Here is a 13,546-nt window from a genome sequence, read left to right as displayed (position 1 = left end):
ACAATCCCCTGGTAGACCACACATCAGTCCATTTGCATAGTAACTGACTAACTGCTGCAAGGTCACATAATTGTATTGGGTGATTTTATGCACCCTATTTGCATTGTGGAAACCACGGTGGTGTAGCGGTTAAGTGCTACAGCTGCTAACCAAGAGGTCGGCAGTTTGAATCTGCCAGGCGCTCCTTGGAAAATCCATGGTGCAGTTCTACTCTGTCCTGTAGGGTCACTATGAGTCGGAATTGACTCGACTGCAGTGGGTTTGCTTTTTTTTTGTGTTTGATTTTTATGTACACATATCCAATATATCAGACTGTCATAAATTTGTTTATACCTCACGGTTTACATTATAATAATGTAATTCCGTAATTATTCTTATAATGGTAATTGTTCTTACAAAAGCCTTAATACCTGTGATCCCCTTTCACTAAGCATGAGCATCTCAGATGCCATTGAGCCTTCCTTGAGCTTTCACAGTCCCTGATGCAGTACCTAAGGGAGTATCTTTTTTTTTTTTGACCCCACTGAGTATCTTTGATTCAAACTGCTGACCTTTTGGTTAGCAGCTATAGTTCTTAACTACTACACCGCCAAGGTTTCCAGGCGCTCTTTAGAAACTCTATGGGGGCAGTTGTACGCTTTCCTATAGGGTTGATATTAGTCAGAATCCACTCGATGGGAACACGTTCTATTATTATTATTTTTTCCTAACAGAGTATCTTTAGGAGCCCTGGTGGTGCAGTGATTACGGCTGCTAACCAAAAGTTCAGCAGTTCAAATCCACCAGCTGCTTCTGGGAATCCCTATGGGGGAGTTCTACTCTGTCCTATAGGGTCGCTATGAGTCAAAATCCACCCGACTGCAACCAGTTTGGTTTTTGGTTTGGAGGATCATTAATGGGAATAAATTAGTGCTGCATCTCTGTATATTCATAGGTTTAGAAAATTTGATCAGAATCAATTTTTGATATTTTGCATTATGAAACTACAAGTTTTTTCCCCTGTTTCTAAATATAAAATATAATAGCTATTTGGATTTTTCTTACATATTCACAGAGATTCTGTCATACCTCTCCAATTCAGGAGAGAATCACTATTATAAAGACTTTGATTAAATGTATCTAGAGGTATAAGCATTTCTACAGTTTGGAGCCAAAGCCTTTATGGACCATCCTTCTATACAGAGATTTTTTGGCCAAGGGGCCATTTACAGCCTCAGTTTTAGGCTGATTCCTAAAAAATTCTCTAGATTTTTATCTCCCATCTCTTTTATTTCCCGTATTTTTCCTTCAATTCCTTCTTGAGAGTCAAAATGATACCGTGGAAAGGACACAGGATTTGGAGTTGCTTGAACTGGGTTCAAAGCTGGGCTCTGCCATAAGCTAATTTTGTGACCTTGAGCATCTTACATAACCACTCTGAATCTGTTCCCTCATTTACAAAACAGGACTTTAAGCCTTATATTATGATAGCCTTTATAAAGTACCCAATCCCTTCTTGGTAAGAAGAACTCAACAAATGTAAATTTTTCTCAGAAGTGAAAGTTACAAAATGAAAGCATAACACCCTTCAGGACAAAGCTAACCCATGGTTGTTTTCATGTCTTGAAGACGAAACAGGTTTCTAGCTTTGCAAAGGGAAATTCTTTTGAACAGCTGGGCGAAGAAATCTCATGTTGAACCTGACTCATTTTTCTGAAACTAAAGACGCTTACTAAGTTGTGAATTTTATTTCATTCACCTATAGATCTCAAAATCTTTGTCTATAATTATGTAAATATTTGAGAAAAAATCAACAGACAAGACAGTAGCAATGTTCTTTCTTTCTATGATATCAAACCATTTACCCAGTGCCATGAAACAGAGCCATATTTCTCAAGGGATATCTGTAATTTTCATCTTTGATGGGTTTAAGAAGGTAGGCCCGTTGGTGAGCCTCAGATATCCTTATGTATTCTCAGGAATAAAGACAAAAGCAAAGGTTGAACAAAGTATATGGCTCTATCTCATATATGAGGCAGGAAATCTAGTACAGAAACCATGACTAAAAGAATTTTGAAAATCTTGCAAAGTTTATAAAAGTGTTTATAAATGTTGTCACCTAATTTTTTTTTAATATTTTGTCTTAATGTAGCACTAATTTTTAGAATGTTTAAAAGCAGAAAGGGCCATATATAATTGTTTTCAGGGAAAACAAAGAGTGGGTAACCTTTTCAGACATTGTTCCACTCCAATGTTTACTACTTATGAAAAATACATAGAAAGAGGCAAAGCGTGAGGTGGTCTAAAAAGGATTGGGAGTCAGGCTGAGTCCCTGGGACATCGTTTGAAGAACAAGTTTCAACTGAGGGGGTAATCATAGGACTGAGAATAACCACAGAGTTCAACAATATGTTTTCATGGCATGCTTAGAGAGGAAAAAATGTTTAAAGACCTTGTTCTGAAGAAATTTCAGTGAAAAAAGGCACACCAAAAAAACACAACAACCCAGCAACATCAGTTCTACTTAATTTGCAAATCTCTTCAGGGTTTTCTTCAGAGCAAATCTGACATCCTTGTTCCTCAGGCTATAGATGAGGGGGTTAAGCATGGGCACTACATTGGTATAAAATATTGAGAAGAACTTCCCCTGGTCCACAGAATCAGCAGAAGAGGTCTTGAGATGTGTGAACAATCCAGAACCATAAAATAGAGCAACAGTTATCATGTGGGAGCCACAGGTGCTGAAAGCTTTGGACAAACCCCCAGTTGATGAGATGTGGAGGATATTGGAAAGGATCAAAGCATAAGAAATGAAAATAATAAAGCTGGATAGTGTTACAACTGTGCTCACAATAATGGAATCCACCAGTTCATTGGTATAGGTGTTGCTGCAAGAGAGCTGGAGGAGGGGGAAGATGTCACACATATAATGGTTGATGGTATTGGTATCACAAAAGGACAGTCTGACCATGTTAGCTATGTGGGCTATGGCACCAGTGAACCCCATAACATATGAACCACACGTCAGCAGAAAACAGACCTGAGGGGACATGGCAACTGTGTACAGCAGGGGCTTGCAAATGGCCACATAGCGATCATAGGCCATGGCTGTCAACACATAGCACTCAGAATGGACAAAGAAACAGAAGAAAAATAGCTGAGTCATGCATCCTGCAAAGGAGATGATGTTCTTCTCTGACATAAAGCTCATTAGCATTTTAGGGGTAAGGACCAAAGAGTGACAGAGGTCTATGAAGGACAGATTGAAGATGAAAAAATACATAGGGGTGTGAAGATGAGAATTCAGGACAGTGAGATTCATTAAGCTCAAATTTCCCACCACCGTGACCACATAGTTCACTAAGAAGAGAAAGAAGAGGGGTAGCTGGAGTTCAGGCTGGTTGGTCAATCCTATCAGGATGAACTCAATTACTGAAGAATCATTTTCCATAGCCACTGTCTTTAGGGAATGATCTGTGAGGAAATGGGAGACTACCACGTCAGGAAGAGCCTCAGATTCTTTGCTTCTAGAGGAGGCTGGTTTTGTTGGTGGGCTCAAGTCCCAAGACTGGCTGTTGCCAGGGCAACTATGACTCCTCATGTTTTACCTTTCTTCTCTTACTTGTCCTTTCCTTCTGTATTTTCAAACACCAACTGTAATTTCTCATCTTTCGTGTGCTGACACTGCCCAGTATAAAGCCTTTTAGTACGAGTACTAAAATTGACCTCTACATTTGAGAGACAATGAAATGATATCTTGAAGAGATGAATGGGCTGACCAAGGTTATACAGCAGGAGAACAAAGGAGCCAGGAACGGTGCTTCGGACTGCTTCCTATGGAAATGCCTGAAGCTCTGAAACAAGAAAGTCACCATGTTCCTCCCTGCACCTAATACTCAACCCATTCTTTCCCTCTTACCTTTCTGATACTCAGTGCCTGGCTTAGAGAAAGTATTAAGGATGTCCTCTAATACCCTGCATTTCTCCTACCCATTCCCTTCATTCAGTCTTACCTCAAAATCAGAATGCATTGTTCAGGGAGGGCAGGTGGCCTGCCCAGAACTCTCCACTCTTGTAGCTCTGGGAGGGAAAACACCAGAACAGAGACTACTCAGATGCTCAACTTCTTTCTGTCTGGAGACCTCACTACTGCTGGCCCTTAAATGTTCATTCCTCTCCACTGTCCTGAAGAACACAAAGGTTCTGATAATGAAGGAGGCAGTATCCTGAGGACAGATCTCAGTCTCTGAACAGCTGGATTAGTTTTTTAGTGGAAAGGAGGTGATTCTGTTTGTGGATTTGCCTATAATGTCTTTTTCAGGGCTAGGCAAGAGCATAACTTTTTTCTCCACCATCAGTGTTAATTTATCTTGTTCTGCATGGATATCAGCATCTTAATTGGAAGCTTGGCAAATGAGCCTTTTATTTAGGATTTTAGGCAAAGTTTGATCAGGCTCTCAAGGGAAGAAATTATTGAGCCTATGTTTACATCATCTGTCTGTGAGTTAACACTGGTTCCTTTGGGGCTCAATGTTCTCCAAGTATGAGTTCACATTAGGAATTTTGAATTCTCTGAGCAGGAGGGAGTAGCCTCCCTTGTGTTCTCTGCACTGTCCCCCAGAACCCATGCTCAATTCTAAAAGAGGAACATTTGGGGAAGAGTCATTTACAATTTCCAAAACTTTCTTACATTTCTCTGTAATTGATATAGTATTATGTCATGCTATACTTTAATAATATCCATCTTCTGGTGTCTTTCATACCTATGTTGTTGCTATGTGTTGTTAAGTCACTTCTGACTCATAGCGACCCTATATGACAGAGTAGAACTGCCCCACATGGTTTCCTAGGCTGTAATCTTTACAGGAGCAGATTGCTAGGTCTTTCCTCCCATACAGTGCCTGGTGCGTTTGAACTGCTGACCTTTTGGTTATCAGTCAAGAACATAACCATTGCACTACCAGGGCTCCTTTCATACCCATAGAGAGTATAATAGAGAAATAAGAGCTTGAACTCAAACTCCTCTACTTAACACATGTGTGATCTTAGACAAGTTACTTAACCTCTCTGAGCCTTTTTGACTTATCTACATTATGAGTTTACTAATAGTTCCTACTTCCAAATATTGTTTTGAGGAATAAATACCTTATAACCTTTAGAACACTTAGAATGTTGCTTGGCATGTTATAAGTGCTAATTAAGTGTTGGGGTCCCTGGATGGTATAAACAGTTAACATGCTCAACTGTTAACCGAAAGTTTGGATGTTCTGGTTCACCCAGAGATGCCTCATAAGAAAGCCCTGGTGATCTAATTCTGAAAAATCAGCCACTGAAGAACACTATGGAACACAGTTTACTCTAACACACATGGGGTCACCATGAGTCAGAAAAGATGGTAACTGTTTGTTTTTTTTTTCCCCCTTCTTTATTCTTCTTGTCCGTATCTATAGCATGGACCTCTTCTCTAAGGTCACAGTTCTGTGTCCAACTGCTTACTATGCAGCCCCACTCAAAGTGCCCCAAACTGAATTCAGTGTCTCCTTGTGGTCCCAGAACTGTTTCTCTTATTATCTTTTTCTGTGCCAATGATACCACCTTCGCCTGTTAACTAATTCAGAAACAGGTTATCATTCTGGGATCCTCCTTCTCAATCAGCATTAACATCTGGTGTTGAAATTTTGTGTGATTCAATCTTCTTAAAATCTCTGACCCTTCCTCTTTACTGTACTTTGATAAAGCTGTCTTAGATCTGGAATACCCTAAAGATTTCCTAAACTTCAGTCCTACCGTCACCTATTGTATTAAATTTTTATTGCTCTGTAACACATTGCAACAATGCAGTAACATAAAACAGCACCCATTTATTATTCACATTCTGTAAGCCAGAAATCTGACATGGGCACAGTTGGATTTCTGCTCAGACCAAAATCAAATGTCAGTGGGGCTACATTCCCTTCTGGAGACTCTGGGGGGAAAACTTGGTTTCCAAGCTCATTCAAGTTGTGGTTGTAGGACTGAGGTCCTGTTTTTTTTTGCTGGGTATCAGTCAGGGGCTGTTCTCAGCATCTACAGATTACTCACACTCCTTGTTATGTGGCTCCCTCCACCTCCAAGCTAGCAATGGCTTCACAAGACTGTCTCTGCCCACTTCTACTCTCTCCCCTTTTCTCCCAATAAATCTCTTGCACATCTAATCTTATCTTGGCGTCTGTACTGACAGAGGTGGTACCAGGAGTAGTCCAAGACAACAGGCAGAAAAATAGTTCTGGGCCTGGCTTACTATCATCCAGCTGACAAGAGCACAGATCATCTTGAGTAGAATGTAGGGTATGAACAGGCCCTAGCATAATGGGGCAGTTGAATTGTAGATTTCACCAGTGATGAATGGTGTAAATATCCCAATGGAAAGGAATGATCATACTGGTTCAGGATTCTGCATTTGAAAGGTAAGGTGGCAATAATACCTATTAGGACAGCAGAGTTGCCTAGTTATTATTAAATTAAATTTACCTTGCTTGGAAAACTAATGAGAAACTGAGGATGTTGAATAAATTGTTAAAGGCTGCATGTTAGACCCAGAGGACTCTTTGGTAGCTTAAAAAGAGATCCTTATCTTCTGCAAAAAAAAAAAAAAGACACAGTTGTACAGCAGATTCAGCATTTGATAGAATAACAGAGCTTTTGGGATGTTTAAACATTTCAGCATGTACTTCAGAAAGTAGGCGATATTGGATTTTGAGAATGCTTGTTCAGAGCAGTTGAAACTTAAAACTGGAATTAAACAAGAATTCATTGATTTTGGTGGTACTTTCATGGGACTCACTATTTAACACCTCAGGAAGGACCCTAAGGGATGGGGTGAACTTGCTGCTGGTATGGTTCTTCATAAAGCTTAGAGAAAGTGATGCCCATGTTAAATGAAGTGGAAATCCTGGGTTGTCTTTGCAGATATTAAAGGAAGGGGAAAAAAGAAGAAAGGCCCAGAGGGGTATGTGTGCTGGAGTGGATATAACACATGAGGCCAGAAGACCCAGCAGAGTATGATTTTCCATGTGAGGGCCAAGCCGTCCATAATGCACTGCTGAGAGAGACACCAGCATCAGTAATAAGTTCAGTGGTGCCTCTCCTCTGCAAGCCAGGGCTGACATTAGAAGAGGTTGTCACAGAGATGGGTCATTAATAATCATAGAGATGATGTAACCCCAAAGTAATAGAGACAATTGACAGCATTTAGCTAGCAGAAGCCCGGGTGATACAAGTACCATAATACCAGTTATGCGGGGGGACAGTTTAAAGAGATGGCTCATAGAGCATAACACCCCTAGGGACAAAATGGATGATCAGCAAATGAGGAAATTGTGGAAACAAGCAAAGACTACCCAAATGAAGACAAGCAAAATCTATTTATTCAGAGATTGCAGCCATCACTTGTATTTGTCAGAGACTCAAAGGCAGACAGAAAAGTGGGAAAGTTTTAGAGTGGAAAAAATTTTTTTCAGGTATGTCCACATTGGAAGGCTGTTGGCAAGGAGAAACTGGAGGAGGACTAAGTAGGTGACCCTAGGGTTACCATAGGCAAGGCATGCTATGTGATTGGTTAGGGAGCATATTTGGCTTTTTCCAGTTGGTCCTAGTTTGATGTGGGGGCAAAAATTAAGGAAGCTGTCAGTTATTGATCAAGTAGTAATCATTTTGGGCTGATTGGTGCAGACTGTGGTTTGGCTTCCTGGGCTGGTTGTTGCTGGTTGTGGGTCAGAGTTCTATTGCCATATATGGTCTGGCCATTGCATTTTCAATCTCTCAATACCGACAACTCAAAGAAGGCAAAAGTGGAGGAGCAGAAGACTGAAGGTGGTCACCTGAGTAAAAAGTTATGACCCCTTGATCAGTTTAGACCCCTTGCTAAGTTTATAGACCTGAGCTAAGTTGTAGAACTTTAACCTGTTGACTGAGGAGATTGCAAGGCCCTGCCCTTGCTCCTTCCCCAAAGGAACGTGCAACCATTTACTTAGTTGACTGTACACTGAGGAAAAGAGATTGCCACACATTTTTAAGGAGAATTGGATACAGGGTCTGATTTGACTTTGATATGTGTTATTTCTCTAATTAGACTTCCGCAAAAATTTGAAAGCAGTAAAGTAGATAAATGAGCAATATCTGACTTAGCATACTCATGAAAGCTAGCTTGTAAGATAGAAGTGAGGAAAACTTTGAAAACACCTGAGCAATTCACATATGCCCAGGAATTGGTGACACCAGTTACCTCTGGCAGTAATGAAAAAAGTGGGGACAAAAATAATCAGAAAGCTTGAAAGTCTGTATAAGAAACCATAGGCAGAAAATCAGATTGATTATCCCACTCCGTGCAGTCAGGTGGTTTGTCCTCATTCACACCAGTAGAAAACTAGAAGGTAAAACAAAAAGTAAAGAAGGTAAAAAAACAAAAGTCTATAAATTTGGAGACTATATGCATATTGGGTTATGCATATTTGTGGGAGGTTTTACTATACTGTAAGCAGTGTAGGTAAGGAAAAGTTTTCTGTAAAGAACGTTGGCACACTTAGACTTCTTCCTCCATTAGCTCTGAGAATGCTAAAGCCATGCTTACGCTCTCCAGAGAGACTGTAAGATTCTTCTCTGTGGAATCAGACCTCGGCCCACTACACAGTAAAGCCCATATTTGATGACTAACCACCCATTCACAGATAACAATCAACTTTTTAGAAACCTACTCTTTAATGTAAATGGATATGCAGGTATGCTGAAACATTTAACAAGAGAGTATTATAACACAAAATCAACAGTCAAACAAAATTTGAACAACTTGAAAGAAACAGACAATGCAAAGGAAAGAAAACGTTAAGGAAACCTGTTACTAGAAGACAAAACGACCTCTTGAAAATGAAAATGATGCTGGAAATGAAAACAACATACCTATTTAATAAAATGGTTGGAACATAAAGTTGAAATCGTTTCCCAGAGAGTAAAGATATGGAAAAGTAGAAGAGAAAATACAATACAAATAAAAGAAACAGAGCTTCAACATCTGAATAATGGAAGTTCCAGAAAGAAAGAATTGAGTATTAGGAGGAGAAAAACCATCATTGGTATAATCCAAGAAAAAATTTCCAGAACTAAAGGACTTGAGTTTCCAGAAAGGGTGTAATAAATATTTATCCCAATTGATAAAAGTAGGACCATTCTATGACACATTATTGTGAACTTTTAGAACACTAGAAACAAATATATATATTTTTAAAAAGATTCCAGAGAGATAAAAATAATGAAAAGATTTTATACAAAGGCTCTCAGTTGATTAAAATAAGGACCATTCTATGACACATCACTATGAACTTTTAGAATACTAGAAACAAATATAAATTTTTAAAGATTCTAGAGGGATAAATATAGTGAAAAGATTTTATACAAAGGGTCAAGAATCAAACAGGCAGAATTAATGCCTTTAAAACTCTGAGAGCTAGGGATGCAATTATTCTGGCCCCAAATTCCTGGAGATAGATCAGATTTCACGTATAAGGCATAATCCACAAGACTACCCTCAACTTCAGACACCAGCAGCAAGTTCAGGAATTCCCAGGCCACCACAATTCTGACCTACTGATGAAAAATTTGGTGGCTTCCACTAACCTCTCAGGTTCCATTCACTAGAATGACTCACAGAACTCAGGAGAGTGCTAAACTTACAATTACAGTTTTATTTATCAAAAAAGGATACAAACTAGAACCAGCCAGAAGACGAGAGTGTAAGTGAGGTCTGGGAGGGTCTCAAACATGAAACGCTATGCCCTCTCCCAGTGAAGTCAGAATGCATCGATGTACATCGATGTATTGTAAATCAGGGAAGCTCACCTGAACTTTGACGTCCAGAATCTTTATTGAGGTATCATTACACAGGCATGGTTGATTGAATCATTGGCCATGTGATTGAATTCAACCTTCAGTCCCTCTCAGCTCCCTGAAGATCAGCTGATGTCACATGATGGGTCTTTGTAGTTTGGCCAGCCCCTATCAGGAATGACACTGTTAGGATAAACTATCAGCCCCCTGTGAATAAAAAATACACTGTAATCACTTGGGAAATTTCAAAGATTTAGAGGTTACCTTCCAGGAATCAGGAACAAAGGCCAAATACTTTGGATAAAGTTTTTGCTGCTCCCCACCCCAAGAATAACTTTTAAACTAGAAATCTGTACCCAACAATTGCTAATAAAATAAGAAAGTAAAATAAAGGCGATTTCAGATATGTGAGGTCTGTAAAATTTGCATTCCATGTACCTTTTAGTCAGGAGGCTAGTGGAGTATTTGCTGCATGCAAATGAGGAGGAAAACCAAGAAAGAGGTAGACATAAAAGGATCTCGAAAATAGAGGACCCAATGCGGAAAAGAGGGGAAGAGAATCATCAAAAATTTGGTAAAGAGAAATCTCAAGATATTAGGTTTCTTTCCTTTTTTTTTTGCAACAAAACTAGAAGGCATCCTATTAAGACTAGAGTGGATCAGGAGTTTCATGAGAAAACTTCTTTAAGAAAATGAAATTGATAGAATATCAGTGATTAAATATACCCAGAAGAGACTCATACAAGAGGGAAGAACTTGGGACTAAATGATGAAAATCATAGAATATTAAGTGAATGAAAACGCATGAAAATATTCACTTCAAAACAAAATTTTGTTTTCAAGGAAAACAAAAAGGAACATAATTATAAGATATGATGGGTTAACTGTAAATGGTGTTTAAAATAGTCTTAATAATGCAACTACTAAATATTGACCTGAACTAATGTATAATAAACATGTTGAGAGAAATTTGGGGGCAGGAAGAGAAGGGGTGTGTGTGTGTGTGTGCACGTGTTGGAAACTATTGGAGTAATCTAAACATTAGATGAAGAGAACCTTATCAAAGAAGTATGGTTGTTAGGAATTTCAGATGGGGGATTCAAGGAGATATATTCTTCATGACTTAGAGACTGGGTGAAGATGGAGAGTGAGAAAGAAGAGGGTAAGGTGAACACATGACTTGCAGATTATTGGTTCTAGATGGTGGTGAAAATAATGACCAGGGAATGAGCATTCTGGCAATTCATAATGCTGAATTCGGTTTGGGGCACTTTGAGCGTGAAACAACTTTCGGATATAAAATAGATCTAACCAGAAAACAGGAAAAAAGCTTCAGGCTCTTCTTACAGGTGAATATGAATGTGGGGAGAGCAAACACATTAAAATCAGACTCTTTCCAGGTGCCTGACAGTGTCCTTATTGTGTATGTTAGTACTCATTTAATGTCCACAGCAATCATCAGTCATTACAGTGAGGATACAAGGGTCAGAGAAGTCCAATGACTTGTCTAAAATCTCACAGTGATTAAGTGGAGAAGTCTAAATTTAAACTCAGGGATTCTGACTTGAGGGCCCACTCCCTTAACCACTTTGCTACAACATCTCTATTGAGGTGAAACCCACAAGCATATCTGGTATTAAAAAGATGACCTAATATTTTACTAATGTAATCCCAGAGGAATGTAAAAAGTAATAGAAATAACAAATGACTATGCCCCTGGACCTTCCTCATTTAAAGATGTGCAGAGGCTCCAGGTGATAATGCAGGCAGTGACAAAGGGGACTACTCACTCTTTTGCACTGGGGAGTAAACATTTCTGCTGTGAAGTGATAATTGGAAAAGGCAATTGAGTCCCTCCCAAAGGATCCAGTGGCACAGGAAGTAAACGCAGTTTAGTAATTGCTAATCTCAAGAGGCTCATAAAAGTTTTGGAGGAAATCACAGCAGGAGACTTGTCCTTAGGACTTTGAATTCATTTCCTCAGAACTACTACAAGGTCCCCAAGCTGTTCTTCCTTCCTTGAAACAGTTTCAGAAACTCAAGCTTCTTTACTTTCAGTCTAAAGATAATACTATCTACTTTTTTTCATGTGGTTCTTTCCCATCCATGATGAGCTATGGAATCATATGCTTTGCTTTCCCTAAAACAGTTACACAGGGGCTTTTTCCCTGTTAAGTGTGTGGGAGGCTGAAAAATGGGCTCCCAAAAGATATCCATGCCTTAATTCCTGGAACATGTAAATGTTACCTTATATGGCAAAGACTTTGCAGATGCAATTAAATTAAGGATTTTGGGATTCTGAGATTATCCTGGATTATCTGAGTGGGCCCTAAATGCAATCTCACATGTCTCCCGAGGGTGGCAGAAGGAGATTTGACATAGAGAAGAAGGCAATGTGAATATGGAGCAGAGAATGATTTGAAGATGCTGGCCTTGACAAACTCTCATTCTTTGCTGATGGGAATGCAGAATGGTATAGCCGCTTTGGAAGATAGTTTGGCAGTTTCTTACAAAATTAAACATAGTAGAACAATCCAGGAATCCTGCTCTTAAGTATTTACTCAATTGATTTGAAAACTTATACCCACAAAAACACCTGCACATGAATGGTTATAACAGTTCTATTTAAAATCTCCAAAAACTGGAAGCAACTACAAAGTCCTCAAATAGATGAATGGATAAACAAACTAGTAAATCCATACAAAGGGATTTAATTTAATGATAAAAAATGAAGCATGAAGCCACAAAAAGAAGAAAAAGAGCCTTAAATGCATATTGCTAAGCCAGTCTGAAAAGGCTGTATATTTTATGATGCCAGTTATATAACATTTGTGAAAAGGCAAAGCTATAGAGACAGTAAAAAAACATCATTCATTGTCAGGGGTTTGGAGGGAGTTGGGGAGGGATGAATAGGAGAAGCAGGGGGTATTTTAAAGGCATTAAGCCTATTCTGAATGGCATTGGCACTTTCCAGAATTCATAGAATTTTTCAGCACAGAGGGTGGACCTTTATGTATGCAAATTAATACAATTAATTTAGAAGGTTGAGGGATCCTAGAAAGGAATGTAGATTTCACAAGAGCATCTAACTGTATTGAAAACATATGAAACAACCACGCTAAGGAGGTTGGGGGTGGGGGGCAGGGGGAAGGTGTTTTCCTAGGTAACTTAGGAAACCCTGGCAGTGTAGTGGTTAAGTGCTACAGCTGCTAACAAAAGGGTCAGCAGTTCGAATCCACCAGGCGCTCCTTGGAAACTCTATGTGGCAGTTCTACTCTGTCCTATATGGTCACTATGAGTCGGAATTGACTTGATGGCACTGGGTTTGGTTTTTTGGTTTGGTAGGACTAAAGGCAAGGGAACTGCACGTAAGCATTTTAGTTGATAAAACTAGTTCTCATAGGGGTAAATCTGAAAAAAAAAAAAAAAAACCATTGCAGTTGAGCCGATTCTGACTTATAGTGACCCTATAAGGGGCATAACCACACCCATAGGGATATGGGTTAATAATTCTGATACTGTTATATATGTATACTGGAATTGAGTGGCAGATGGTGGGAGCCAGATTTCTCATTATGGAGTGGGAATTTCAGGATTAGCAAGAGGAGGGGACTAGAATGATATGTGTTGTAATGGACTGGAGTTGGAAACATCAGTAAGAAATCATGTTTATAGATATATGTATATTTATAAATATATGTATATATTT

The 13,546-nt window shown here is 39.2% G+C and overlaps 1 protein-coding gene across 1 annotated transcript; it reads right to left on the bottom strand.

The window, feature by feature from the left end:
• Nucleotides 1-2,503: 2,503 nt before the first annotated feature.
• Nucleotides 2,504-3,580, bottom strand: LOC126061130 (olfactory receptor 143-like). The gene has a single exon (XM_049857462.1). The coding sequence runs from the start codon at nt 3,578-3,580 to the stop codon at nt 2,504-2,506; it is 1,077 nt and encodes a 358-aa protein (XP_049713419.1).
• Between the last annotated feature and the right edge of the window lie 9,966 nt (nt 3,581-13,546).

The sequence above is a fragment of the Elephas maximus genome, chromosome 17 (genome assembly GCF_024166365.1).
Source record: "Elephas maximus indicus isolate mEleMax1 chromosome 17, mEleMax1 primary haplotype, whole genome shotgun sequence".
In the NCBI taxonomy this organism is placed as follows: Eukaryota; Metazoa; Chordata; class Mammalia; order Proboscidea; family Elephantidae; genus Elephas; species Elephas maximus.
Note: the sequence above shows the minus strand (reverse complement) of the source record. Positions and strands in the feature narration are given on the sequence as shown.